The 26830-nt window shown below is 47.0% G+C and overlaps 2 protein-coding genes across 5 annotated transcripts; one reads left to right on the plus strand and one right to left on the minus strand.

Annotated features, from left to right (window-relative positions):
- Positions 1-104: 104 nt before the first annotated feature.
- On the minus strand, positions 105-14809 carry LOC310663545 (calcium-binding protein 5). Of its 4 annotated transcripts, none has more exons than XM_083411507.1 (8): positions 14668-14809; positions 11268-11369; positions 9650-9771; positions 7930-7960; positions 6750-6893; positions 4941-5050; positions 2735-2882; positions 105-519 (listed from the first exon to the last, which is right to left on the minus strand). In XM_083411507.1, exons 3-8 carry the CDS (start codon positions 9710-9712, stop codon positions 494-496), a joined length of 522 nt encoding a protein of 173 aa, XP_083267633.1. In that variant the 5' UTR covers positions 9713-9771; positions 11268-11369; positions 14668-14809; the 3' UTR covers positions 105-493. The 4 variants fall into 4 exon arrangements, with proteins under 4 accessions (XP_083267633.1, XP_083267634.1, XP_083267635.1 ...); XM_083411508.1 differs by lacking the exon at positions 14668-14809 and adding an exon at positions 14533-14667; XM_083411509.1 differs by lacking the exons at positions 11268-11369; positions 14668-14809 and adding an exon at positions 14533-14625.
- Positions 14810-14847: 38 nt separating this feature from the next.
- Positions 14848-26819, plus strand: LOC310663541 (protein tipD-like). The gene is made up of 11 exons (XM_083411501.1): positions 14848-14887; positions 15377-15522; positions 17596-17680; positions 18706-18841; positions 20763-20952; positions 21570-21678; positions 23326-23357; positions 23541-23640; positions 24511-24576; positions 24831-24923; positions 25838-26819. Exons 2-11 carry the CDS (start codon positions 15395-15397, stop codon positions 25958-25960), a joined length of 1062 nt encoding a protein of 353 aa, XP_083267627.1. The 5' UTR covers positions 14848-14887; positions 15377-15394; the 3' UTR covers positions 25961-26819.
- The last annotated feature ends 11 nt before the right edge of the window (positions 26820-26830 follow it).

Consider the following 26830-nt stretch of genomic DNA (forward strand, 5'->3'; position numbering starts at 1 on the left):
CAGACGTGGAGCTGCCAGGGTGTTATTCTGACCTCTGCGGATGCCGGCAGCAACGGGCGGCTCCAGTTGATGTGCCACAAAAAAAACCACCCCCACGCGGATCCTGAGCGATCCTATACAAGGAAGTCTTTATTGTACATGATTGCTGGAGGGGAGGGAGAGGTAAGCAGGGCGTTGCGCTGGGAAGCGACCTTCCGGGGTGTGTTTGAGAGGGATCAACCGAGCTGGTTGGACCAGTTGTGGGATAGATCTGATGAATGCAGCTGCCCGGTAATAAGGGATTCCTGCAGGGATTGGACTTTGCCAAGTGGGATGCTTGCCCTCCTCTTAGGGAGACGATCCAAGAACGCCCCCCTGCCAACCCACCCCTTGCCCTGCTCAGTCTTTTGTGCAAACGGAGGTTTGACCTCCCCTCCCAGTTCACGCTGGGATTTGATGTTGAACTCCATACATTCACATATTCGTTGGAACCAGAGAGGGGAGGGCGACTCCATCAGCGTGACATCATCCTCACAAACTCTGTAAGGCAAACGTAAGAAACACATCAGTGCGGCTGGGGAGAAAGGCCAGAGAGACCTGGCTTCAAATCTACAAAGACTGCTGAGCACTCCCTCGTCCTGACCTACCTCACAGGGCTGTTGTGCTTATCCAAAGGGAGATAAATGGCTGTGAATGCCACCGCCTGCTCCTTGGAGATAAATGTGTAATTCACATGTAAAATAATGATGCCCTGGTTGCCAATTTGCTACTGGGCCAGGTTCAGGTCTTTTGTGTTAATTCACAAAGTCCTGAACAACTTTAAGGACACCCAGATTCCATTCTCTCCACTTTGATCACTGAAACTTTCGGATGGGCACTCTCGGTGGTCCTCCATGCCCCCAGGATTTGGCCAACATTTACCAGGGTTTAGTGCCGCAGGCCCTGCCCTGTGGCACTACTTGTTCATGGAAGGTCAGCTGCAGTCATTATTGCTCTCTTGTCTTTCAAAACCTGTATTATTCAGACAGGCCTTTGATATTTTTACCAATGAGTTTTTATTCACATATTATTGATGTTTTTACTGCTGCTATTTGTAGTTATTTCAATTTAGTAAGAAGATAAACCTGTGCTGGACATGCACATGATATTATTCAACTGTTTTGGGTGTATCGTTATTTGTTTAATGTTCTGTTTTGTCTAGCGCTGAATTTAACTATCTTTTGAAGTTCTTAAAATATCTGTTTTTAACTACCTTCTATCAATAATTCAAATCATTGGACTAGATGACATGGGGGTCCCTTTCAGCTCTACAGTTCTATGATTCTACAAAATGTTGCTGCATTTTGTAAACGGCTTAGATGTTCCATTAACATGGAGCTGTACGCAAATTTTGTTAAATAAACGAAATGAAGAAGGATGAGGGAGCACAAGACGGGGGCAGCCCTGGCCTGAGACCCTACAGAGTGTTTGCCTGCTGGGGTAGGCAATATTGGCCTGGATGGACAAATAGTATGGCTTTGGTATAAGGCATGCTCCTATGCTTGCTAAAGGCTGCTATTGTGCCCTTTTTGGCTGGCAGTGAGCAGTCTTAAACAAATGAGTTACCAGTGCAATCCAAATTGTGCAACAAGATAAGTCAGTTCTGTCCCCTGGGGAATTTCTGCTTTTACATTTGCTGCTTCACCTGCGTCATTTAGGTTACTTGTGCTGGAAGTTGGTTGTGCTGTCATAGTAGCCTGAAATATCCCCAGAATCTGTATTCTGAAATGACCTAGGTCCCGTTACCTAAGTTGTAAGGAGGAGGCCGCTGGATCAAGCCAGTGGTTCGCTTAGTCCAGCATCCTATTCTCAAGGGTCAACCTATGGGAAGGCCACAAACAGAACTTGAGCTCAACAGCACTCTCCCAGAATGGAATCCAGAAGCATTAAAGGTAAAGGTAAAAGGACCCCTCAACGGTTAAGTCCAGTCAAAGTCGACTATAGGGTTGCGGCACTGATCTCACTTTCAGGCTGAGGGAGCCGGCATTGGTCCACAGACAGCTTTCTGGGTCATGTGGCTAGCATGACTAAACCACTTCTGGTACAACAGAACACCATGACGGAAACCAGAGCGCATGAAAACGCCGTTTAGCTTCCTGCCGCAGTGGTACCTAATTATCTACTTGCACTTGTGTGCTTTCGAACTGCTAGGTTGGCAGGAGCTGGGACAGAGCGATGGGAGCTGACCCCGTTGTGGGGATTCGAACCACCAACCTTCTGATCAGCAAGCCCAAGAAGATCAGTGGTTTAGACCACAGCGCCACCTGCGTCCCTCCAGAAGCATTACTGCCTCCGACAGTGGAGGTAGAACATAGCATTCAGGGTTATTAAGTCTTGCCTGGTGTGTTGGGACAACTCCCACACTCTGTTATCTAGTGCCTGCTCATTACATTAGTACCACAACCACCCTGCCAATGGGATTGCAATCCAAAAACAGGGCAGGTGGAGCAGGGAGGCTGGGTGGTCCAGCTCCTGGTTTCCCCACCACCAGCAGCCCGTTTTGACAGGTGGGCTGTGTGCTACCACCTCCATGCAATTGGAGCAATCCAATAACTCTCTAACCCTATTATCCAAGCCCATTTAAGCCTATATCTTTTCAGCCTGCGCTCCTAAATCCCATCTCCCCAGACCTTTAAAGCTTTTAACCTCTCACCTTGTATCCCGATAAGCCTATAATCTCTTTCCATCAATCCTATATTCCCCTACTGCATCTCACCCTCAAAATCCACCGTCCCGTCTCCATTGACGTCGGCTTCCTTCACCACATCAGCAATCTCCCGGGAGGTCAGCCGCTCGCCCATCAGCCTCTGCATGGCCTGGTACAACTCATCCAGAGTGATCTCGCCATCCCCGTTGGTGTCAAACTGGAAACGGGGAGAGGCATGGTAGTTAGTTGCGGTGAGAGTCAGCATACTTAATCTGAACAGGAGCAAGAGGGCGAAGCTTAACGGCACAAGATGCAGGACAGAAGAGAGGAAGTACCTCTTCGTGCAGTGGTTCGTTAGCATATGGAACTCATTGCCACAAGATGCAGTGGCGGCCAGTTAACCTGATCCCATTTTAAAGCTAATGGAAATAGGATCTATCAATGTCTTTTCGTCAGGATTAATGATAGGAGAGAAATCCAATTCAGTTTGCGTTTAAAAGGTGAACTGGTGTCATTCACGCATGCCAAAAAAATAAGGAAACCAAAACGCAACCATCCTTTATAAAAGTCGCATTTCCCCAAATTTTGCAATGCCGCGCTCCAGCCAAGAAATTGTGCCAAAATGCACATATGAGGGTAAAGTGTGCATAGGTAAAGGTAAAGGGACTCCTGACCATTAGGTCCAGTCGTGACCAACTCTGGGGTTGCGGCGCTCATCTCGCTTTATTGGCCGAGGGAGCCGGCCTACAGCTTCCGGGTCATGTGGCCAGCATGACTAAGCCGCTTCTGGCGAACCAGAGCAGTGCACGGAAACGCCGTTTACCTTCCCACAGGAGCAGTACCTATTTATCTACTTGCACTTTGATGTGCTTTCAAACTGCTAGGTTGGCAGAAGCAGGGACCCAGCAACGGGAGCTCACCCCGTTGTGGGGATTCGAACCGCCGACCTTCTGATCGGCAAGTCCTAGGCTCTGTGGTTTAACCCACAGCGCCACCCGCGTCCCTTAAAGTGTGCATAGAGAAGCACATGTCAGTGAAAAATAATGGAGGGAAAATGCATTAAGGAAATGTAAATATTAGTGAAATATTAGTGCTGCCCCCCCCAAAAGGGGAAGCGTACCAAAAGGATTTGCACCAAAAGGTTGATGGATTCTCATGAGAACTGAAAAAAAAGTAGAACCTCCAGGTCCAGATGCAGTATACCTCTGAAAACCACAAGATGAGGAGCAGCAGTGTAGGCTTTTGCCTTCCTGCCCTGCTTGTGGTCATCCGGTGGGCCACTATAGTAAGTAGAATGCTGAATTAGATGAGAGTGGCCACTTATGGACCACCAAAAAAAGCGGACACAGTTGTGAGTAAAATTCCGGTGTGGTAACATATGTATAAAAGCAAATTGATAAATAATAATTATTTAAATACAAATACAGTACACCTCATGATGTATGTGACCAGGTAACTTGTGTGCCTGTCTTATCTGCTTCCAGATGCCAACTGTTGATGAGCAAATTAAAGGGTCTTTCTCTCCCTTAAATCAGACGTGGACCAGACAGTCCTTCAAATAAAGGAACCCTTTAAATAGAGCACTGTTCCCCTCACAGTGCTTCCAGCAGAGGACTTCTGTGAAGTAAGAGAGATTGGCTAGACCTTTGGTCTGATCCAGGAAGTTTCTTCCTCTTTCTTCTCTTATTTTTTAATGGAACTAGCAAGGTTGGCAGAGAAGGGATATTCATGGGGAGTGCTACGTCCCACCCCCATCTTTTTGGGTGGGTGGGGATCAATGTTGTCTAGTTGGGTAATGAGAAGTTGGGGAATGAGAGGTGTTCAATTTTCTGGGAGGGAAAGGGGACATATGACAAGCTGGGATAAGTGAATCTGTTTTTCTAGTCTTAACCACTTCTCCACATTTCCGTATCAGATTGTGGAGCTGGGAATTAAGTCGTCGTGAAAATTCACCAGCATTTTAGTATGAATTTCTTCTAATGTGCACATTTACCAATGCAATTTTGCCTAACATACACATTTTTGCAAATCCATTTTCCCAAACAGAATGCACTTTCATATTTCATTTCCACTAACAAATGCATTTTAACACTAATTCGGGGAAGTGCGGGTTCTGAAGGGATGGCTGTTTGTGTATTGCTGCAGAAAGCGCGGTAGATTTGTTAGATTTGCCTTTGAATGAGAATGGAATCAGATTTCTGCCCCACCCCTGAGAACAAGAAACAAGGCTGAGAGAAAGAACTCCAAAGTCCTGTCCAATCCCAGCCCATCTTACCTCCTTGAAGGCATCCCTCATTTCCTGAAGTCCAATCATGCCTGCCGTCTCGGCCAGCAGCTTTGGGGTCATCATCTCCACAAAGTCCTCGAAATCCACGCGCCCTCCAACTGCAGTGACCACAGTCAGGTTAATTTCTTAGAAGACTCAGGTATCTTGGTTTTCCCTTCAAGTTTCCTTGCATATCCCTGATCAGCAGCCGGTTTGGGGCTGCATATACAGCATACGTTTAAAGCGGATGGTTTCCCCCTAAGAATCCTGGGAATGTAGTTTGCTAAGGGTGCTGGGGATTGTAGCTCTGTGAGGGGTGGACTACTGTTCCCAGAATTCTTTGGGGGAAGTCATGTGCTTTACAACCTAATATACCCAAAAAATTCAAACTAAACTAAAGAGATTAGATAGATGATAGATAGATAGATAGATAGATAGATAGATAGATAGATAGATATCTCAAATGGGGGGGAGGGAACTAAAGAGAAAAAGAAAGTAAGATACATTAATAATAATCCTCATAGAATCATCATATGATCCTCATAAAACACAAAATTATAAATATAACCCTCACTCAACATTTTACCTCAAGCTTCATACATATGGAGAGCTGAATCCTCCCAGCAGGGAGAGCTTCTCCTTTCTCAGTCTCTCACCCTGAGAAAAGCCACTTTGACCTGCCTCTCATACAGGTCAGCTCCTTGTATTTATCTTCATTTATCATGTGTGTGTATATATATATGTATTATATATATGTATTAATTAATATTAATTAAGACATACATCTAGTTAATGCTACTGGAGAGCCACCAGAAATCAAACATCACACAAGAAACCCAATCAAAAAGAAAGAAAAAATAAGGGGGGGGGGCAAGAAAGATAAAAGAGAGATATTTTCAGTTCCCTGTCTGCCAATTGTGTATATAACCATTATTCAGAGTATTTAACATACTGTATTTTTCGCTCTATAAGACGCACTTTTCCCTCCTAAAAAAGCAAGGGGAAATGTGTGTGCGTCTTATTGAGCAAATGCAGGCTGCGCAGCTATCACTGAAGCCAGAACAACAAGAGGGACTGCTGTGCAGCAATCACTCTTGCTGTTCTGGCTTCAGGGATAGCCGTGCAAAGCCTCTTCAACAACATTTGATTCAGAATATTTTTTTTCTCTTGTTTTCCTCCTCTAAAAACTAGGTGCGTCTTATGGTCTGGTGCGTCTTATAGAGCGAAAAATATGGTATATACTCCAGAATCATTCTAGCTATGAATAATATCTAGTTACTGTGGTGTTGTTGTTGTTTTCCATCCTGTGGGATTGTCTTTTCCCAAAGTTGGTTGGAGTCCTGGGGGGTGGGAGGGGACTTTTGGGCCTGTGCTTTCTAGGCACGGGACAAGCAGAATCGTGGATGAGCCTGAAGTCCAGCCACTGCATCACACAGGAAGCTGCCTCACTGCTGCCCACCACCGGCTCCACACAAACCTCTTTTCCCTCTGAAATGGCAGAGAAGTCAAGGGCTGGTTGAATCCCAGGCAAGCTGACAGTGGCCATCCTTTATGTTAGAGCCAACACCCATTGGAGACCCAGGTAGTGATACCAGGACTCCTTCCCATCGTCAGCCTTCCCCAACCTGAGGTCTTCAATACGCTTTGGGCTACAATTCCCAGCAGCCCTTGCTTAGTATTGTTCATGGTAAGAGATTATGGGAGTTGTAGTCCAAGATTTTGGAGGGCTGCTAGCTGAGGAAGGCTGCCTTGTATCTTCAGTCCAGCACCATTCTTTATTGAAATATTCAACCCAGTCCTCGGAGACCAGGAACTTACGATTCATGTTGATCTGCTGCGACAGTTCGATAAGCTCCATCTCAGTCGGCATGTACCCCATTGTCCTCATGAGGTTGCCCAAATCTTTGCAGCTGATATAGCCATCCTTGTCCTTGTCAAACTCATCGAAGGCCTCACGGAGCTCTGTTTTTGCAAAACAGGAGCAGCAAGAGTAGCAGCAAGGGTAGCAATAATAACCGAGTAAAGAAAACCTCTGTGTCAGTGGTTTTCCAGGTTTTTACCTAAGGAACACTTCCTCTGGAAGGCCTGCTGAAGGACCCTCTAGCACCTGCTGTGGAGTTCCAACATGTTCTAGAAGATTCTGGGTATGTTTTAAGGCAAGGGTATAGAAGCCGTGGCCTCTACATATAGCTGGACTACAGCTCCCATCGTCCCTGACCATTAGTCATGCTGGCTGGGGCTGATGAGAGCTGTTTTCCAGTAATAAGATGGAGGGCCACAAGTTCCTCATTCCTTTCTTAAGGCCTCACCATCATTCCTCATGAACTGGGTGTGCAATCAATATCCCCTATGGCTAGGGATGGGCGCATCTGTCCATTTCACTTTCCCTCAGTTTTTTATTTTTCCAAACAGTTCTCTACCTTTTCTCATCAGTTTGCCATTTTGTGCTTTTAAAAGGTCCTCGAGAAAATTCACCAGCATTTTAGTGTGAAATTCAAGTAATTTCAAGTGTGAATTTCACGTGATATACACAGTTTTAATGAAATGTGGGTCAACATAGACATTTCTGCAAAGCGATTTCCCATGATATATGTCATTTTCACCAATATATACATTTTTATGCATACTTTACCCTAAAATATTTTTGTAAACATTATTTAGCTGGGGAACTACACTGCAAAATTCAGAGACGTGTGAATTATAAAGGAAGGCTGTGTTTCGGTTTGCTTGTTGTTGCGGAAAGTGCAAATTATGTAGGTTTGCCTTTAAATGCAAACTGGATTGAATTTCTCCCTCATCCATGTTTATATTAAACACCAGAGGAAGGTCAGTCATGGTTGGGAAACTCTTTTTATGGGAAGCTCAAACGTTACTGATCTTCCCAATCAAAGAATCCCTCATAATCTTCCAAAGCAACTCAGAATTTCCCAGAACAATAAAAAAAACAACAACCCCAAAGCTGCTGCTCAAAAGTATCACAAATGCCCATCCTACTTACCTTCGATTTCATCTGCTCCCAGTTCCCGCTCCTGTAAGGCAGATGTAAAGTCATTCATAGTGATACAGGCACATAGGAAGGGAGGAAATGAAGAAGTCTTGGTTCACAGTCCTCAACCTCACAAGAAACTACTCCTTCCTCCTGAGCTGTAGAAAACAAGACCCCCCAAAGCCCTAATGCCCAACCGATCTCTCCACCCAACCCTTCCCGACGCCCAAACAAAGGCTCCTCTTCCCTAAGGCCAATCGAAATAATTGCATCGCGCTGTCAAAACCACAGCAATGCTCCCATTGAGTTGACAGCTCAATATTTACAGGCACACAGAAGGACAAAGTGGATCCAGCAATGAACTGGAACGCTGCCCAGAATGACAGAGCCAGTGATCACAGTGAGATGGAGGAACGGAGAAGTGGGGCGGTGGGGAGAGAGAAACCCTACACAATCCTAAAACTCAGTGACAAAGCCCAGGAGGTGCAGAGCCCATGGAGGAGCAACCATGTAGCTGCAGATGTTTGGAGAGAGAGAGAAAGAGAAAGGCTGAGACCATCTCACTGTGCTTTCTGATTCACAGAGACCCATCCCCGAAACTTCAAGCAAGTACAACCGAGGGTGAGTCCATGAGCTGGCAGCAGCTGAGTGCCTTGAGGATCACTAGAGATGCGCACACACCATATAGTTAAAGTACATTTCCCTCCCCGTAAGGAATCCCGGGAGCTGTTGTTTATTAAGGGTACTGCGCTCTGTCAGAGGTAAAATACAGTTCTCAGGTTTGGGGGAAGGTACGCTTTAAATGCATGTTAGGGCTGCGGCACACCAAGATATGATAATCTGCTCCACTACTGAGCCTGGGGTAGGACAGGACAGATAATTCATACTAAGGGGGAGGGAATTAAGAGATGCTTCACAGGACCCAGTCCCAGTTATTTTGCCTTAGACTCCCCGCCCCCAGTCTCCTGCGCCTTCCCTATTATAACCTTTTAAAAACAAAAGTTTGCTCACAAGATGACTGGGTGTGCTGCACCCGACAGTGCCAGCGACAGCCTCAGACACCCCCAACCATTTTAATTTGCCCGGCACTTAATTTGTGCCCCCGTGGCCCTGTGCACCGAGTGTTTTAGTTCCTACCCAACGCCCCTGAGGCCAGCTTAGCCCCCGACTGCCTTTCTCAGGCATACTTTCCCAGCATTCAGAGACCCAGCCAGGTTATCTATTTGGCTGTGGTGGTGACAGAGAATAGGTTGTGAGAAGGGTACTCCCACAGGACACGCGTACATGTCATTTTGACCGAAAAGTTGGGGCAGGTTTTGGAAACCATCTAATAAAAAGGGAAAAAAATAAGAAAACCCTGCCTGCCAGAGGCAAAAGGGGAACAAGAGTTGGCAGCATGCAAGACGCGTTGCCTCTTTCAAACCAACATTCTAGAAGTTAAATCGAGCCCATAGAATTCCATCTCCCTCTTGCTTCTCCAATGCACTAGACTTCTCCTCCCGAGACCTGGATCCTCCAGAACACCATAAACTGCAAGCTGCCTTCGTGGAGCTGAGTCCGGAATCCTTGGCTCTCCTCATCCCACCGGGCCCCACTTTTGGTTAATTTCCCTTGCAGAGGAAAATGGAAACTCAGCCCTTGCTTTGGCTAACCATTCCAGACCGTTTGCCCTGCCCACCTGGGCTGCTGCACCCTCTTGCCCTGTCCCCCCCACCCCCCGCAATGGCCATACCCCCTGTTTCTCAGCAATCCCCTTGCGCAGGAAGATGCAGGCTGGTCCCAGGGTGTTCTGCATGGCGCTGAGTGCTGCGTGTCCTGGTCACCCTCGGTATGGTCCTTCTGACGCCTTGTCCCCTTCAGCAGAAGAAGAGACGGCTCTTATGGACGAGGATGTTTTATAGAGGGGAAAGGGGATTATCTCTCCCCCCTCACTTCTGATCCTCACCCCCGCAGTCCAGGCCTTTTTGTTCTCCTCCTAGCTGTGGTATCTGCAAAATAAATCCCTCCTCCCCTCCCCAGATTAACATCTGCCGCATGGTAAGAGCTGGCAGCCAGGACTCCTCAGGCTGGGCAGAGGAGCCAGAAGGGTCCAGAGAGCAATGGGATGGGGTGCAGGGTTCTGCTGCAGCTGTCTGGGAAAGAGGGAGTGGGATTTAGTGGCAGATTTGATCCAGAACTCTTGCTGGGTCGTTCTGGGACACTTGAGACTCCTCCTGATGGTCGATTTATTTGTTTATTTGTTCTGATTTCCTTGCTGGGTGGCTATATGGCAACGGGAGTTCATCTTACATTCACCCTGATTTGCTCACAGTGTGTTTATATGTCTTCCTATTAATCAGCCATTCATATTAGACTTTGCCATTCATTTTCCCGTCACTTTCCTAACTGCAAAAGTGGATTTGTTGCTCTAAGGCACCAGAGCGCTTTAATCCACTTCAATTGCACAAACCTAAATTTCCCAGTACTGTAAGCGCTTGGATCCCTCCCACAGAAAACTGAGAGTCTGGAGGCACCCCAAGGGCCAATGAGTTAGGCTGCCAGCATGCCATGCTTTGAAGCACATTGCTTCCCCACCCCACCCCAAGAATCCTGGGGGCAGTAGTTTACACCCCACAGAGCAACAATTCTCAGCACCTTTAAACAACTACAGTTCCTGGATTCCTTGGGGAGGGGTGATGTGCCTTAAAGGTATTACTTACACACACACACACACACAGAGAGAGAGAGAGAGAGAGAGAGAGAGAGAGAGAGAGAGACTAGATTTCTGTGTAATTATAGTGCAGCGGGTTCTTTAGGGCAGCCATGTTATTTTCTACAGTTAGAGCTAGACTGCTTCGGGTGGGTTCAGGGGGACCCCCCACCCCTTTCCCAACCCACTTCCTTGGATATCTTTTCGCACAGGTTCTGCCTGTCACTGGGATGGGGAGACGGGATCAGGTTCACCTGTAGTGTACCTGGGTTAAGACGCAGCAGCTGTCTCTACCAGGGGAAAAAAGGTTGTGAACCCAATATGTGGGTGTGTGGGTGTGGATGTGGATAAAGTATCTTTATAGAGGTATGGAGTGTGGTGGATGAAGAGCATTGGTGCGTGTGGATAGGAAAATAAAGAGCATTTGTCTTTTTAAAATGTAAAGAGCTTCTTGTTTTGATGTGTTTGATTGTTTGTTTGTTTTAGTTTATTTCTACAAGTGGGAGTTGTGCTGAGATATAATCCTCACCAGACAGGCAATGCCTTGTAAGGAACAGCATGGAAAATGAAACTAGAACTAGGGACTGAAGCAATTCAGGGACTGCATTAGTGCGATTGTTAGGCATGTTGTATAGTCACTTTCGGACACTAAAAGAGTTACCGTTCATCTACGGCAGACTCTGGCATTCAGTAAACAGCAGCAGCAGCAGCGGCAGAGGCATCCAGTCAGGTATCAGGTGTGCCACACAATTCAGTCTGTTGTCTAGTGCATGAAAGACGAGTCAAATTACCCCCATCTGTTCTAATTGATGCATTAATTAATAAATAAATTAGGCCTGCAATTTTCTTAAATTAATTGACTTGCACTAAGAACTTTGGACGGGCAAAAGAGCTGCCCTGGTTCTTCATTAATTAATTGTTCAATTGTTAAATATATATATATATTTATTGTTGTTTTAGGCAGGTGCTGGCTGCAAGAACTGGATGGCAGCCATAATATTTAGAAGAGACATTTTGCAGTCTCCCATACAAAGAAAGGAACTTTTGCAGGGCAGTGTGTGGGTAGAGAGCAGAGGCAAATTTAATACCCCAAGTAAGTAAAATAATAACTGTAAGTATATAACTAGCCAGTGCTTTTTCCCCCCTGGAGGGACGCAGGCAGAGCCATAGCTAGGTGATCTTGCACCCCGGCAGATCCGTCCAAATTCCCCCCCTAGCCACAGACAAATTAGCTTTTCTTTCTGCCTCTCATCCACCCCCCCCCATTCAATTCACCCTCTATTTAAAAACCATTTTTTATGAGGCAATAATCAATATTTATATTTATTGACATATTTTTAGCTGATTTTGCGGGGGGAGGCCATTGCCTTCACCCCTGGCGGGGACCCACCTCACCACCCCCTAGCTACGGCCCTGGATGCAGGGGTATGCATGCCCCTAAACATTTTGTGAATCTTTGTACTTTTGTCCATTTACTGTATGTATTTTTCCTGATTTGAACTATAAAATGGTGATTTTCTTGAGTCAAAATGAGAGTACTCCTAAACATTTTTTTTAGGGGGGGGGAGCACCGTAACTAGCTAATATTTCTGGTCTATCTAGTCACTTAGCAGAGATGATATATTGATAAGACCCGACCTCTGAGCAACTTGGGTTGTGTAAACATATCATAACATCCACAGTAGAACAAAATCAACTCAGTCCATCAAAGGCTTGTGGAGGAAGGTGAGTATTTACCTGGCGCAAAAAGGAGTCAGTGAGTGCGGCAAGAGTATTGTTAGCCCAGAAATGGAAACAAGAAGAAATTCCGACGAAAGAAGAATGGCAGACGAAATTAATGGACTATGCAGAATTGGACAAAATGACAGGAAGGATTCGAAACCTGCGGGACCAGAGATTTACAGAAGATTGGAAGAAGTACTGTATTTTTCGTCCTATAGGGCGCACCGGCCCATAGGACGCACCTCGTTTTTTTTGGGGGGGTGAATGAATAAAAAAAAAATATTTCCCCCCCCAGCCACGGGGCTGGGGCGGGGGAAGCCCCAGCCCCAGCCCCCAGAACAGGCTGCTGCCCGCAAGCCTTGCGTGCCCGCGGGAACTCCCGCCGGGGGCGCAAGGCTTGCGGACACCCGCGCGAAGCATGGGGCGCCCTCCGGATGTACAAGGCCTCCCGCCGGGCGTACAAGGCTTGCGGATAGCTTCCTGAAGCCTGGAGAGAGAGAGAGAGAGAGAGTGGTCGGTGCGCACCAACGCCTCTCGCTCTCCAGGCTTCAGCGAAAGCCTGCATTCGCCCCATAGGATGCACACACATTTCCCCTTAATTTTTGGAGGGGGAAAAGTGTGTCCTATAGGGCGAAAAATACGGTATACGAATTATTTGAAGAGCAACTGTAATCAACAAATTACGCTAGTAAGACTACAAGAAGTTTTGTAAGGAGAAATATACGAAGTGTCACAAAGTAGAAAAGGATAGAGATATTGGTTATGAGTTTGAAATGTAATAGGGAAGATAAGAAATGCATACTTAGAGATTAGATTGGAAAATTTTCAGACAGGATTGATGGAAGTCAAAAATTTGAATAAGATGTAAAAGTATGTTTAATTACTGTTGAAAATGATATGTGAGATACACACACACACACAAACACACACACACACACACACACACACACACAAACACACACAGAGTGGTACCTCGGGTTACATACGCTTCAGGTTACAGACTCCGCTAACCCAGAAATAGTGCTTCAGGTTAAGAACTTTGCTTCAGGATGAGAACAGAAATTGTGCTCTGGCGGCGCGGCGGCAGCAGGAGGCCCCATTAGCTAAAGTGGTGCTTCAGGTTAAGAACAGTTTCAGGTTAAGTACGGACCTCCGGAATGAATTAAGTACTTAACCACTGCATATATATATATATATATATATATATATATATTTGCTTTCGTAGATTTTCACGGGTACAGGAATGCAGGTTTTGGTGTCCTCGGGTGTCTTCCCGTGTAAAAGTTGGGGTGTCTAGGCGACGTTTCGACGAGGTCTCACTCGTCATCTTCAGGCTGGTGCTTTCGGCTTCTTGTTACTGGAACAGAGCAGAACCAAGTGCAGTACAGCCATCTTCTCAGAAAAACTCTTCACAAAGTTCAAGAGTTCAAGACACGAAGGCTTTAGCAACTAATCCACACCTAATGACCCACCTAAGTGGGATTCAGGAAATCACTCAAGAAATCACTCAAGATATCCCTCAAGTAATTAAGGAACAAAAGAAGAAAAGGCACACTAGCCTGGGAACCTCCTCTCTGCCCAGAACATTGGAGGCTATACACCACACCTCCTCAACAGTATTTATAGGAACTCAAACACTGAGATCCTGCTCTGTTCCAGTAACAAGAAGCCGAAAGCACCAGCCTGAAGATGACGAGTGAGACCTCGTCGAAACGTCGCCTAGACACCCCAACTTTTACACGGGAAGACACCCGAGGACACCAAAACCTGCATATATATATATATATATATATATGACTCCTATCTATCTATCTATCTATCTATCTATCTATCTATCTATCTATCTATCTATAGGAGTCAGTGAAGGCGCCAGGCAGACCCCACTGAAGAGAGGGTTCCACAGAAAGGGGCCACAACTGAAAAGGACCTAGAATCATAGAACTGGTGACTTTGAAGGAACCTCGAGTCATTTAGCTCACCTCACCCCAATGCAGGAATCCTGCCCACAGCCATCCCTGAGTGGGCTTAACCACCAACCTTCTGGTTAACAGCCAGACCACTAACCCATCTCCCTCTGAGCCTCCCTTAGAAGAGGGAGCAGGAGGCAGGCCTCAGATGAAGATCTAGGGACCTGGGCAGACTCCGTTCACATCTCCTTCCCACTCCATGGACAAAAGCCAACTGAATTGTCGGTTGAATCTTACTTCAGTGGCGGTGGCGCTGTACTTGTGGGGTGTAGGCTGGCTTGGAAGACGTGTAGGTAGCATGACACAAACACTGCTGGGTGATCCCAGTGGCCCCTTCCAACTCCATAATTCTACCATTCTGTCTTCCCACACCTGGTCTACCGCCTGAGAACACCTCATTCTGGCTACGGGCCAGGCCATCACTGTCCCAAGGGGAGGAGTAAGCGGGATGGTGGGACGTTGGGGGCCCTGCTCTCCTTGAGAACCTTTGGCTTCCCCTCGTGGCTGCCATGGCAACCAGGTGGGTTCTTCTTCCTTCTCCCTCATTGGTTGCTAGGAGCCGCTGCAGAACCCGAGAGAGAGGAAGAGAGAGGCTGGTGCCGGGATGAGGGGCAGCTGGGTTGGGGGGCAGCTGGGAACCTGGGGCATGAGGATGATGGGACGGGGGGTAATTTGCATAGCGGGAGAATGGCTGGTGGGGATGGAGGGCCTGCAGAAGGCGGACGGGCAGTGGGAGAGATGTGGGGAAAGGATGAACGACAGAGGGGGGCCGCAGGGAATGCTAAGGAGGGAGGACGCTGCCTTGCACTTTGTCAGGCTATATGTCCATGTAGCCCAGCACTGTCAACTCTGACTGGCAGTGGCTCTCCAGATTCTCAGGCAAAGGCCTCTCCCGTTGCCAGCAACCAGTCTTCTTAAAACTGGTGAGGCCAGGGATTGAACCGGGGTCTTTCTGCACACCAAAGCCCTGAGCTTTGTTCCCGCCTCAGAATGTTGGAAAGGGGTCCAAAAGACTGGAATCTCAAAAACAAAACAACCCCTCCCAAGTGTCCCTAACAGAGTATCTTTCCTCCCCTTAAAGACCCACACCCCCTGGGCAATGCAGCCTACACGCCGGGGCCGCCTGTCCATAGCAGGACCAAGCGTTCTTAACCCCACCACCAACCCTCAAGACAACCTCACAAGCAGCCCCTCCATCTCCGGGGATCTCCGGCTGCTCCATACGATGTAGGTAACCAGGGGGGCAATGGGTGTGAATTAGGGGTGGAGGGGGAATTCAATTCGCATCAAAGGCAGAATCTATCAAACCCGCACTTTCTGAAATAATATGGAAACGGAAAGATGGCCTTCGAAATTCAGTTATCCTGATTTTGCAAATACTGTTTGCCAAAATGCATACATTAGGTTGAAGTGTGCATAAAAATGAGTCTATTGGTGAAAACAAGATTGAAATGAATTCTGTTAGGATGATTTGGTTGCAAAAAATGTGCACAGTAGTCAAATCTGCAGGGAAAAATGGGTTTATTAAGAGAAATTTGCACTAAAATGCTGAAGAATTTTCCCGAGGAGAACCCCAGCAGAGATTTAAAATCACAAAATACGCAGCAAGGTAAAGCACAGAAAGATAGGCCTTTAAAATATGCCATTGTAAGTTCCAAAACTTCCCTCTTCTCTCAGCAGAGAAAAAAGACCACACGTTTGATAAATTAAAGATTGTTTACTTACAAACTCTCTAAAGGTCAGATTCATGTGCCTTTCTATACAGCATTCAGCTGCACAGGCAGTAAAACCTGCCTTAGTCACAGTAGTGAAAGTTCTTAAATTATTGGTATAGGAACTCAAGAGAAGCTTATTAGAGCTATTCGCCTAAGCTGGAGCAACCAGCTTAGCCTCTTCACAAACCAAGTTCATCAGGTGGATTGGAGGGGAACAAAGGCTTGATTACAGAGTCCTTCCCAAGCCAAGGTGAGCTAAGCCTGGCAGGACAGCTTGCTTTGTGGTTTTAACCCCTTTGTGCATTAATTAGACTTAAGTATATTGGTTATCTTACAAAATTGGCAGGCCTTTCCCTCCCTAGATGCTACATACCCCTGTCCCCTCAAAATTCACCCAGACCACCTGCATATTTCAAAATGCTGGTGATTACATTTACAGCCTTCCATGGCTGAGGTCTGGGATATCTCTAAGGACTACCTTCTCCCCCCAAATGAACCTGCCCACACTTCTAGTGTTGACTCCAGTTTTTGGAGGCCTCTTAGGAAGGCACTCTCTCTGAGTCCATCTCAGGAGATGCCAACATGTTGCCCTCCAGATGTGGTAGACCTACAACTCCCTATCAGTCCCAGGCAGAGCGGCCAACAGCTAGGGATGATGGGAGTTGTAGTCCCACAACATCTGGAACACATGGCATCGGCTATCCCTGGTTCACCTGCTCACTGAAACACTCTAGTGGGCTCTTGTCAGGGTGCCCTCTACTGGGGTGTGGGCTGTCTCCAGAAGCCCAGCAGGCCTCTGATAATGGTTTTGCTTTCACTATCTCCCACCGCAATCAGAAGCAAGATTGATGGTGACATGTGGCAGCCTTCTCTTCTGTGGCATCTAGAGCGGCACACACACTGTGCATTTAAAGCCTATATAAATCACATTCCTCCCACACCATCCAAAGAATTATGGGGAATGTAGTTTGTTAAGCATGCAGGGAATTATAGTTCTGTGGCGGCAAATTACACTGCCCATAAATATTGAGGGTGGGTGGGTGAAGTGTGCTTTAACTATACTGTGTATGCAGCCTAGCCTGTGGAGCTTCCTTCCCTTGGATAATTGTATTAAAAAATAAAAAAATCTGTGGGCTTTTTATAAGCTGTCAAACCCTGATGTCTCCGTCAGTCCTTTGCCTTGATCAAGTCGCCTTCATCTGTTTTATTTGACGGGGTGGCTTTCGGCTGCACAGTGACTGCGTCATTTGATCTTGTTTTATTGTGGATCGTATGCTTTCATTATTTATAACTTCATTTGTTATACATGAAGGCCAATAGGTGAAAAATAAAGGCCTATAGCAGCCTTCCCCATCTTGGTGCCCTCTAATTATTTTAGACTACAATTCCTATCAACTGATGTGAGTTGTAGATCAAAGTCTCCAGAGGGCATTCAGGTTGGCCTATGGGCCTATATGAAGACCTATAGTTTTTTTTGTTTTTTTTTATTAAAAGACAGCCTAGAAATTCTAGTGCAAAAATGACTAACAGATAGACTAAATAAATAAATGCAAATAATCTGGGCATATATTCCCTTCCTCAACAGAGATTGTGGAGATCAGCTCCTTTGCTGCCAGTTCAATAATGAAGGGACACGGGTTGCAGCAGGAATACGCACTGGTACCATTAAGGTCAGTCTCATGGGTTATTATGGTCCAGACAAAATATTGACGGCGGCTGGATTTGGCCCTTGAGCTGCTGGCTCACCAACCTTGATCTATATTGTGAGCTGCACCGCATTCTGTTTCCACCGCAAAAGACCGTGCTCCATGAAGATGTCCATCTCATAAGCTGGGCTGGCTTTTGTCCCATTTTCTAAAGGATGCTGGTTCCAGGATTGGAGGTCCTTCGGACATGGCACCCTAAACTGGACATCCTCTCACACACAAACACAATCTAGAAGAGTCAGGACATGCAAAATGAGAATTATCTTAGGCTACATTTGATCGTCTTGAATAACCTTTGCAGTGGCGTAGTGTGGGTTGTCAGCACCTGGGGCAAGGCAAGTAATTTGCGCCCCCTAACCCGGGGCAAGGCAAGTAATTTGTGCCCCCCCCCCGCTGCACTGTCCCTCCCCCAGATAGTCCCTCGCCCTCTCTCCGCACCGCACCGCACCGCATGCCTGCCCCCCCCCCTCCACAATGGGCGGCGACCCGGCGGCTCGGATCGGATTCGCACAGCCAGCACTGCAGTGAGAGTGAGTGAGTGAGCCAGGTAGGGGCAGAAAGCTGCGAGTGCGAGCGCGCGCCCCCCAGATGTTGCGCCCGGTGCAGCCAGCCCCCCCTGCACCCCCCACGCTACGCCACTGAACCTTTGCAAAGTGGATAGCCAAGTGCTCTCTGCTGGTCTTGGGGCCTTGCAGATGCCCAGTTCTGCCACCATCTGAAGGCAGTCCACTCCCTGGGGTTCATGCCCTGGGCTGAGCTCTACGCAAATGGTATCTCGCAGCTCATGCTGTGCAGAGACCTTGGCGTGCCATCTTCTGAAGACTCCGATTTTTGTTCCATGAGAATAGTTATTTTTAATCTGTGGTACACATAGAGATGGGGAGATAATTCAATTTGATTTACATGATCTTTTGCATGGTGTGTTGATGTGTTGTGTTCTGCCCACCTCTTTGCATTCCTGACAGCCTCTTTCCCCTCCTCTGATTAAGGTTTTTTCTGTCAACGATGGGTCACTTCATCAAGTTCTTGCTGACAGCGAGACTGTAGCCCTTGGGTTACCTGTCACCTCCCTGCACTTTATGCCTCGTGGGCCTGCTCACAACGGGGATGTCTTGCTTGCCACCTGTGAGTAACACCTTTCCCTTGACCTTTGACCAGAGAGGAGGCAACCCTGGACTTCAGCCTTAATGACACCCAGGACCAGGTGCATGACACATGTGCTATTGAACTGATGGCAGACAGAGTGGTGCCAAATTCAAAATGTGTATCCATAGACAATTGCCAAAGACAACCAATACAGCCACATTTGACTTCAGATGTCAAAAAAAAAGAGAGGGCTCCGGTAAAAAGGATTTTTAAAAAAACCTTTTTTATTAAATTTTACATTGCAAATTTTAATTTAAACATCAACATTTAGGATTCCCTGAATCCTTTGACTCTCCTCCACCCTTTCATCGTTTCCATTATCGGTAAAAAGGATTTTTAAAAGAAAAGTCAAGAAGAAAATATCTCTTCTTAAAGTTTGTGAGTTATTCACTGGCCACTCTGGGAAACAGGATACAGTCAAACCTCACTTCTCAAATAGCTCCGTTTTGGAACGTTTCAGCTCCCAAACGCTGAAAACCCAGAAGTATGTGTTCCGGTTTTAGAAGTTTTTTGGGAGCTGAACGTCTGATGCGGTTTCAGCTTGAGTGCAGGAATCTCCTGCAACCAATCAGAAGCCGCTTCTCGGTTGTCAAACATTTTGGAAGCCGAATGGGCTTCCGGAACGGATTACGTTGGACAGCCAAGGTTTGTCTCTACAGTGGTACCTCGGGTTACAAACTTAATTTGTTCCGGAGGTCTGTTCTTAACCCGAAACCGTTCTTCACCTGAGGTATGCTTTCGCTAATGGGGCCTCCTGCTGCCACCGCACTGCCGCCATGCAATTTCCGTTCTCATCTTGGGGCAAAGTTCGCAATCTGAGGTAACTACTTCCAGGTTAGTGGAGTTTGTAGCCCAAAGTGTTTGTAACCCGAGGTACCACTGTACTAGATAATAAAGGCCTTTGGTCATATTCAGCAGTGCTGTTCTTATGTCAGCATTATGTGCAACGCAAATAATGGGTGTAGAAATGGGTACAGAATCTTTTCTCTCTCTTTTAAAGACAATATTCTAGCCCCTGTGGTGAAAGTGTGTGGGAAATGACTGGTCAAAAACTCAGAATCCAGAGAGGTGCCAAATAAGATTCCCAATGGTTGGAATTGGAACATCAGTGTTTTTGTTTCTCTCACAACTAGCAAAATATTGATTAACAATTAAAGTAGCAAAATAAGGAAAATAAATACAAAACTGATACAGGTCTCAAAACCCAGCTTTTCCTGCTGCAGATTCTTTCATGTTTAGTTATTTTTAAGGTGTTGTACACATAGAGATGGGAAAGTAATTTGATTCAGTTTACATTTACCTAATTCATTCTTTCTGAATCCATCCTTCACAATTTGTACCTCTCCAAATTTTGTAGCATAGTGCTCTAGCTAAATAATGTGCCCCAAAATGCATATGCTAGAGTAAAATGGGCATAAAGGAACATACAAAAGTGCACTATATTATGGAAAACTGATTTGTAAACATTTGCACATTAGGCAAAATTACATACAAAAATGTGTAGGAGAAATTTGAGCTAAAATAACGATGAATTTCCATGATGATTTTAAAAAAATAAATAAATCACAAAATGCTGTGAAAATGTGGGCAACCGAACTCAAGGTTGGAAGAATGAAAAACAGAGAGAAACCGAAATGGACTGATTCACCTATCCATAAGTACACACGACCCTGAATACTATTAAACCCTCTTGTCACATACAGTACTTCCAACTGGGGTTTCTCCAAAATCTGGCAGCTTCCTCAATGGTGAATGTGGATTTCTGCAAGCTGATTCAAGTCAGAAAAATGTGTTCAGAATTCCATTCTGTTCCTGCCTATGCCCCATGAAAATATTTGTCTCAGAAGCCTACCTTTCATGTTGTAATAAATCCTTTGGCCACTCACTCTCTCTGTCACAGATTCCGGTGGGAAAGTGAAACTGTGGCATGTTCCCTCCCGTACCTGCGTGAGAACCATAACGGAGGACCGCCAGACAATGATCGCCTCTTTCAACCCTTCTGGCTCCAAGTTCATCACAGGGGGAGCAGGACCCGGGATTTACATGTATGATGCTCAGACCTGGGCGAAAATCCAGACTTTTAGCCCAAGGTATGCTGGACGCGGGTGGCACTGTGGGTTAAACCACAGAGCCTAGGACTTGCTGATCAGAATGTCGGCGGTTCGAATCCCCGCGACAGAGTGAGCTCCCGTTGCTCGGTCCCTGCTCCTGCCAACCTAGCAGTTCAAAAGCACACAAGTGCAAGTAGATAATTAGGTACCACTGCGGCAGGAAGGTAAACGGCGTTTTCATGCGCTCTGGTTTCTGTCATGGTGTTCTGTTGTACCAGAAGTGGTTTAGTCATGCTAGCCACATGAAAGCACGTCAAAGTGCAAGTAGATAAATAGGTACCGCTTCGGTGGGAAGGTAAACGGTGTTTCCGTGCGCTGCTCTGGTTCGCCAGAAGCGACTTAGTCATGCTGGCCACATGACCTGGAAGCAGTACGCCGGCTCCCTCGGCCAATAAAGCGAGATGAGCGCCGCAACCCCAGAGTTGGTCACGACTGGACCTAATGGTCAGGGATCCCTTTACCTTTACCTTTATGCTGGTAGTAGGACACCGGGCAGTACTAATAGGGGGAATATTACATGCAGTGCATGGATTTAGTAGGGTGTGTGTTTTGGCTGGCTTTTGGTTTCCTAAGCAGCAACTTTTTTCTTCCTCCAGCTATTCCCCCACTGTGATGGATGGGCACACGTCCCGGGTCTATGCCCTGACCTTCTTCCCGGATAACGATGAACGATTTATCTCTGGAGGATGGGATGACACAGTGCAGGTGATGGGGTCTGTGATGTGGGAAGTAGAAGGCTTGGGTGAGGTGAGGGGCAAAAATGAGTGTTGGTGGGGCTGAATTACTGGGGAATGTGCAATGTGAGTATACAGGCCCAGCTCCAGAGGGGGTTGGGTCAAGTAATTGTTAAGGCCACAGGAAGCTCAAAGGCATCTTGGGAAAATTCTCTGCTTGCATTCTCTGCACGTACACCTCTTCCAGATTAGGGAGGCCCAAGTCTCCACCTTCAGCCCTGGCAAAAAAATCCTGAAACTGGCACCATATTTTAGGGCACACTCTCAATTTGTTGGGGGCACAGCTCCAAATTCCAGCAGGACGTTAGCATCTCCCAGAATCCTTTGCAATGTGCAGGAGTTCTGCAGCAAATCAATGGCTCCCAAGTCCTGACTGTTTTCTTTGAAGGCCAGCACTGCGTTCTTTGAAGGCCAGTGTGAGATGGCCACCTCAGGCAGCAGGTGTTGCGGGGTTGGAAGGAAAATGTTTGGAGGACAGAGCTGTATTTGTCATTTGGTCTGCCCTGTGCCCTCTAAGCTAACTGGCTGTCCCAGTATCGGTGTGATTCAACCACCAGTCTAGTCAATATCTGTACATGGAAGGGGCGTCATATTGTTCTTTTGCCTCAGGTGGCAGAATATCTTGGCTTGGCCATGCTGTAGGAAGGAAGTTTAGACGCCACTGGCCTTCCTCCCTTGCAACGGAGGCTGCTCCATTAGGGGAAATGGGACACTCTCCTACCAAGCTCCTGTACTTTTCTGTGTATAGCACGCCCCCATGTATAAGACACCCCCTATTTTGGGGGACTAAAAATACAGTGGTACCTCGGGTTACAGATGCTTCAGGTTACAGACTCCTCTAACCCAGAAATAGTACCTCAGGTTAAGAACTTTGCTTCAAGATGAGAACAGAAATCATGCGGCGGCGGCAGGAGGCCCCATTAGCTAAAGTGGTGCTTCAGGTTAAGAGCAGTTTCAGGTTAAGAACAGACCTCTGGAATGAATTAAGTTCTTAACCAGTGGTACCACTGTACAGAAAATGGGGGAGGAGAGCTCAGAGTTGTTGAGCTTTTTTTAGGGGAGGATTACCAAAAACCACTCACCCACCTGACCTACGCTAACACTCGTGCAACAGCCTCCTAATATCTGTCCCCTCAGCGGCAACCAATCGACACCGCCCCTTGCCAAGGCCACCAATAACACGCTGCTGACCAATCCCACGTCCCCACTATGCACTATCCATGCATAAGACGACCCCCTATTTTAATCATATATATTTTTGTAAAAAAACATAGTCTTATACATGGAAAAGTACGGTAATTCTGCCCTTAGGCAGCGCCCCACCTGTCAGCCTTCCTGCTTACAGCCAGCCCATTGGGTGACCCTGCCTGTCAACTGCCTCCTCCTCGGTCTCCGTGCTCAGCAAGGAAGAGGAGGATGGAGCAAAGCAAACAATAGTTGGCGCTGCCTGACATTAGCTCTGGCGCCACCTACTGTTGGACTCCCTGTCTTTTGCCCTATCAACGGGCACCAGCAAACCCTGCTTCTCTGTCAGCTTAGGCAAAAGGGAAATGTTATCAGGCAGATGCTGGAGGGAGAACCTCACCTAACCTCAGTTCTCTGGCTTCTGTCCCCTCAGTTCTGGAGCATGCAGTCATCACATGCCTTACGGTACGCCTGCGCAGCCACCCCCTACTTCCCCCACTGCCCTTCCCCTTCTCACCCTCAATCTTCTCTTGCCCCCCCCCCCACCTTCCTGCTTTTTTTTTTATATCTCCTCAGCCTTTAATGATTCTTCCCCTCTCTTCTTGCTCTCACCTCCTCCTCCGCACCCTTGCTCCACCTTTGCCACAGGCGCATCTCTGGGCCTCACGTCTGTGGCGATGCCGTCTCGATAGACAAAACCGGGACACATATCCTGACAGGCTCCTGGAGGAGGAACAACACCTTGCAGGTGAGAACGGGAGAAAGAGGTGCTTCGGAGGTGGCTATATTTTTCCCTGGTGGAGCGAGGAGGGTCCATGGCTCAGTGGCAGGGCATTCGCTTTGCATGCAGAAGGTCCCAGGTTCAATCCCCAGCCCCTCCAGGTACGGCTGGGAAACCGCTGCCAGTCACTGTGAAGCTAGATGGACCAATGGTCTGCTTTGGGATAAGGAGCTTCCTAAGCAGCTTGAAGGGGGGAAGATTGATTTATATTTAGGGCAAGTGAAGAAAGGATTAAATATTCTACCTCAGGGTTCTCTTTCCCCAAAACGCAGCCCCCTCAAGTTTGCTAATAATTAAAAACTAAGTCAAATCCCACAGGGGGTGTAAAGGTAAAGGTAAAGGGACCCCTGACCATTAGGTCCAGTCATGGCCGACTCTGGGCTTGCAGCGCTCATCTCACTTTATTGGCCAAGGGAGCCGGCGTACAGCTTCCAGGTCATGTGGCCCGCATGACTAAGCCCCTTCTGGCAAACCAGAGCAGCACACGGAAATGCCGTTTACCTTCCCACTGGAGCGGTACCTATTTACCTACTTGCACTTTGATGTGCTTTCGAACTGCTAGGTTGGCAGGAGCAGGGACCGAGCAACAGGAGCTCACCCTGTTGTGGGGATTCAAACCGCCGACCTTCTGATCGGCAAGTCCTAGGCTCTGTGGTTTAACCCACAACACCACCCGCGTCCCTACAGGGGGTGTAGTTTGACTTTAATTAGAGGTAGTGAGAGGTACATTGCTAAAAATAAACTGTGCATGTGTAAATAATGTATGTGTCTTTAAAAAATGTCGTTTTTTTTTTAAAAAGGGGGTTTAACACAAATACTACTTTTTACTGCAACCAGATTTGGGAAGCTGAAACTGGCTCCAAGATCTTGGACATCCCAGAAGACTTCCGGGGCCACTCGCAGGTTGAAGACCCTTTTTTGACCCCATTCCTCCCAACCCTTCCTTTGTGCTAAGCATCTTGTGTGTTCTCCAGACCTGGCTCCTCATCACCCAAAGAGATCTGGTCATAAAATGTACTAGATTCCTGAGAGGGTCCCCTTTGCCATCTTCTAGTGAGATGCTAGTCCTTCCTGGCAGTATGGCATGGTGGGACTCAAAATGTTCTCCTTTCTTCATTCTGTCCTTCTGCCTGATTCTCTTCTTCCTCCTTCCCCAGATTTATACCTGCCACTTCCTCGGTGTTGACCATATTGTAGCTGGTGGGAGCCGGAATAACTTATGTCGGCTCATTGACAGGAGAATCCTCATGGTATGGTGGCTTAGCTGGGGTCGCTTGTGGGAAACAGCTGTGGCTCAGGGGGGGAGCAGAGGCATTGTGTGGCGAAGCCCCAAATTCATTACCCTCTGGCGTCTCAAGATCAAGGAAACTGGCATTGTGGGCGATGAGATCTTGGAGAACTGCTGCTAATTAGAGAAGACAGTACTGGGTTAGATGGTCAAATGGTGTAGCCCCATCAAAGATGGTCCAGAAGTTCTTAAACTGTAGTCTGTGGACCAGCGGTAGTCCACAAGCTTCATCCAGGTGATTTGCTGAGAGTTTCTGGAACAACCAAAAATATCTGTATTCCGACCTGCACTTGTTGTTTTTTCTGACATGGAAATTGAGGCCCTTTTGATTGACCAGGGTTAATCAAACAGGTCAACAAGACACTGATTTAATGCCTGTGGTTTTTTAATAATATAATCATCAAGATAATGTTGATGATGTTGGCACTGAAGCAAGCAAAAATAAGTGTCCCACTGAGGTTTTCAGCCATTTTCAGGTGGTCTACTGAGGGTAAGGTTACCAGACTTTCCGAGGACAGTCCCCAGATGTACAAATCAGTCCCCATACAAAATCCATTGAAGTTGAAAAGTGTCCCCGGATTCATTGAAAAAAAATCTGGTAACCTTAACTGAGGGGGCAGCGTTTTGAGAATCACCAATGGAGGGTACATTTCTGAATACAAGTTTGAGAACCTGCAAGTTGTAAGCATTTGCCTGGCCTCTATTGGAAACAGGAGGCTGGTCTAGATGCTCCTATGTTCTCAGGTTGCATGACTCAGTGATAGTTGGTTTTTAGAAAGGAGGTGGAAAGGGTTGGTGGGATGCAGGAAGAAGAAATCTGGGGAGTACAGCCTTCTGCCTTCTCTGATATGTTGTCTTCTCTTGCTTTGCTGCCAGAGCACAGGGGTACTGAATGATCTGCCTGGAGGTGTCTACAGTACTCATGTCAGCCCCCGTGGGGTCCTAGCTACTACTTCCAACAATTACTTGTACCTTGCACAGACTCCACTGAGACCTTGAGCCCTCCCCTTTCAGACGGCTCAGCTTGAAACTTTCACTACAGAATTATGTCACCAACACCTTCCCATCATGCTGTGCTTCAAATGATTGTTGAAACCTTCCCATCATGCTCTGCTGTTTAAGGACATGCTGACACACCCGGCTATCCTCTGATAATTATCCTCTGATAATTCTCTGCTCTTGTGGACAAACAAAATCATGGTCTGCCACTGGAGACTGGATGTGGCCATCCCAGCATGCTCTGCTTGCATCAGCAGCTTCTCATCATGCCCATCTGCTGGTGATGATTGCCCACCACGCTTGTAACCGTCTCATCACGCTTTGCTTCTGTGGATGCCTTCCCGGTTTGATCCAGTGCCAAGCTCACCATGACTACGTCAGCAGTTTCGTCTTCCGTGGACCATGTACTAGCAACCAGTCTTTGCTCCTAGGGAACTATGACCAACCTCATCATTTCCCAAGACTGCAGTTACTTTCCCATCGTCCTCTGCAGCAGCTGTGACTAATCCCATCATCCTCTGCTGCTGAGGGCCTGTGGTCTCGTTGACTGCTGCTGTCATGCAGTTCATGGGCTTGTTCCCAGAACTCTCTGGGGCTTGAAACATTTCCCATAATCCTGTATTGTAAAGAATCATGACAACCTAACAAAAGAACCCAATCACTCTTTGGGACCATAACCACCTTCCCAACAGACGCAGAGATGGGTAGCCCTTCGTGTTTCTGCATTGATTTGACATCCCTGCTCAGGGGTTAAAAATGAAAGTACATTTCTCTCTCTCTCTCTCTCTTTTCCCCACATCCCAGTTTGGCTACCCTAAAACACTGCCTTGGTGCCAAATTAAACCATCATGGCTGGGTCTCTGTGTGTGT

The sequence above is a fragment of the Podarcis tiliguerta genome, assembly GCF_965153285.1.
Source record: "Podarcis tiliguerta genome assembly, chromosome: 13".
NCBI classification, from domain to species: Eukaryota; Metazoa; Chordata; class Lepidosauria; order Squamata; family Lacertidae; genus Podarcis; species Podarcis tiliguerta.

What these genes read in the sequence shown, in the direction of transcription:
- LOC310663545 (XM_083411506.1), bottom strand. Translation starts at nt 14,715, where the DNA reads ATGGCCTGGCCCGTAGCCAGAATGAGGTGTTCTCAGGCGGTAGACCAG. An exon ending in ACAGCGCCACCGCCACTGAA is followed by an intron (nt 7,961 to 14,532) that starts GTAAGATTCAAC and finishes TCTGCCTTACAG; the next exon opens with GAGCGGGAACTGGGAGCAGA. An exon ending in TGAGGGATGCCTTCAAGGAG is followed by an intron (nt 2,883 to 4,940) that starts GTAAGATGGGCT and finishes CCCCGTTTCCAG; the next exon opens with TTTGACACCAACGGGGATGG.
- LOC310663541 (XM_083411501.1), top strand. Translation starts at nt 15,395, where the DNA reads ATGCAGCCTACACGCCGGGGCCGCCTGTCCATAGCAGGACCAAGCGTT. An exon ending in TACGCACTGGTACCATTAAG is followed by an intron (nt 17,681 to 18,705) that starts GTCAGTCTCATG and finishes CCTCTGATTAAG; the next exon opens with GTTTTTTCTGTCAACGATGG. An exon ending in GGAGGAACAACACCTTGCAG is followed by an intron (nt 23,641 to 24,510) that starts GTGAGAACGGGA and finishes TACTGCAACCAG; the next exon opens with ATTTGGGAAGCTGAAACTGG.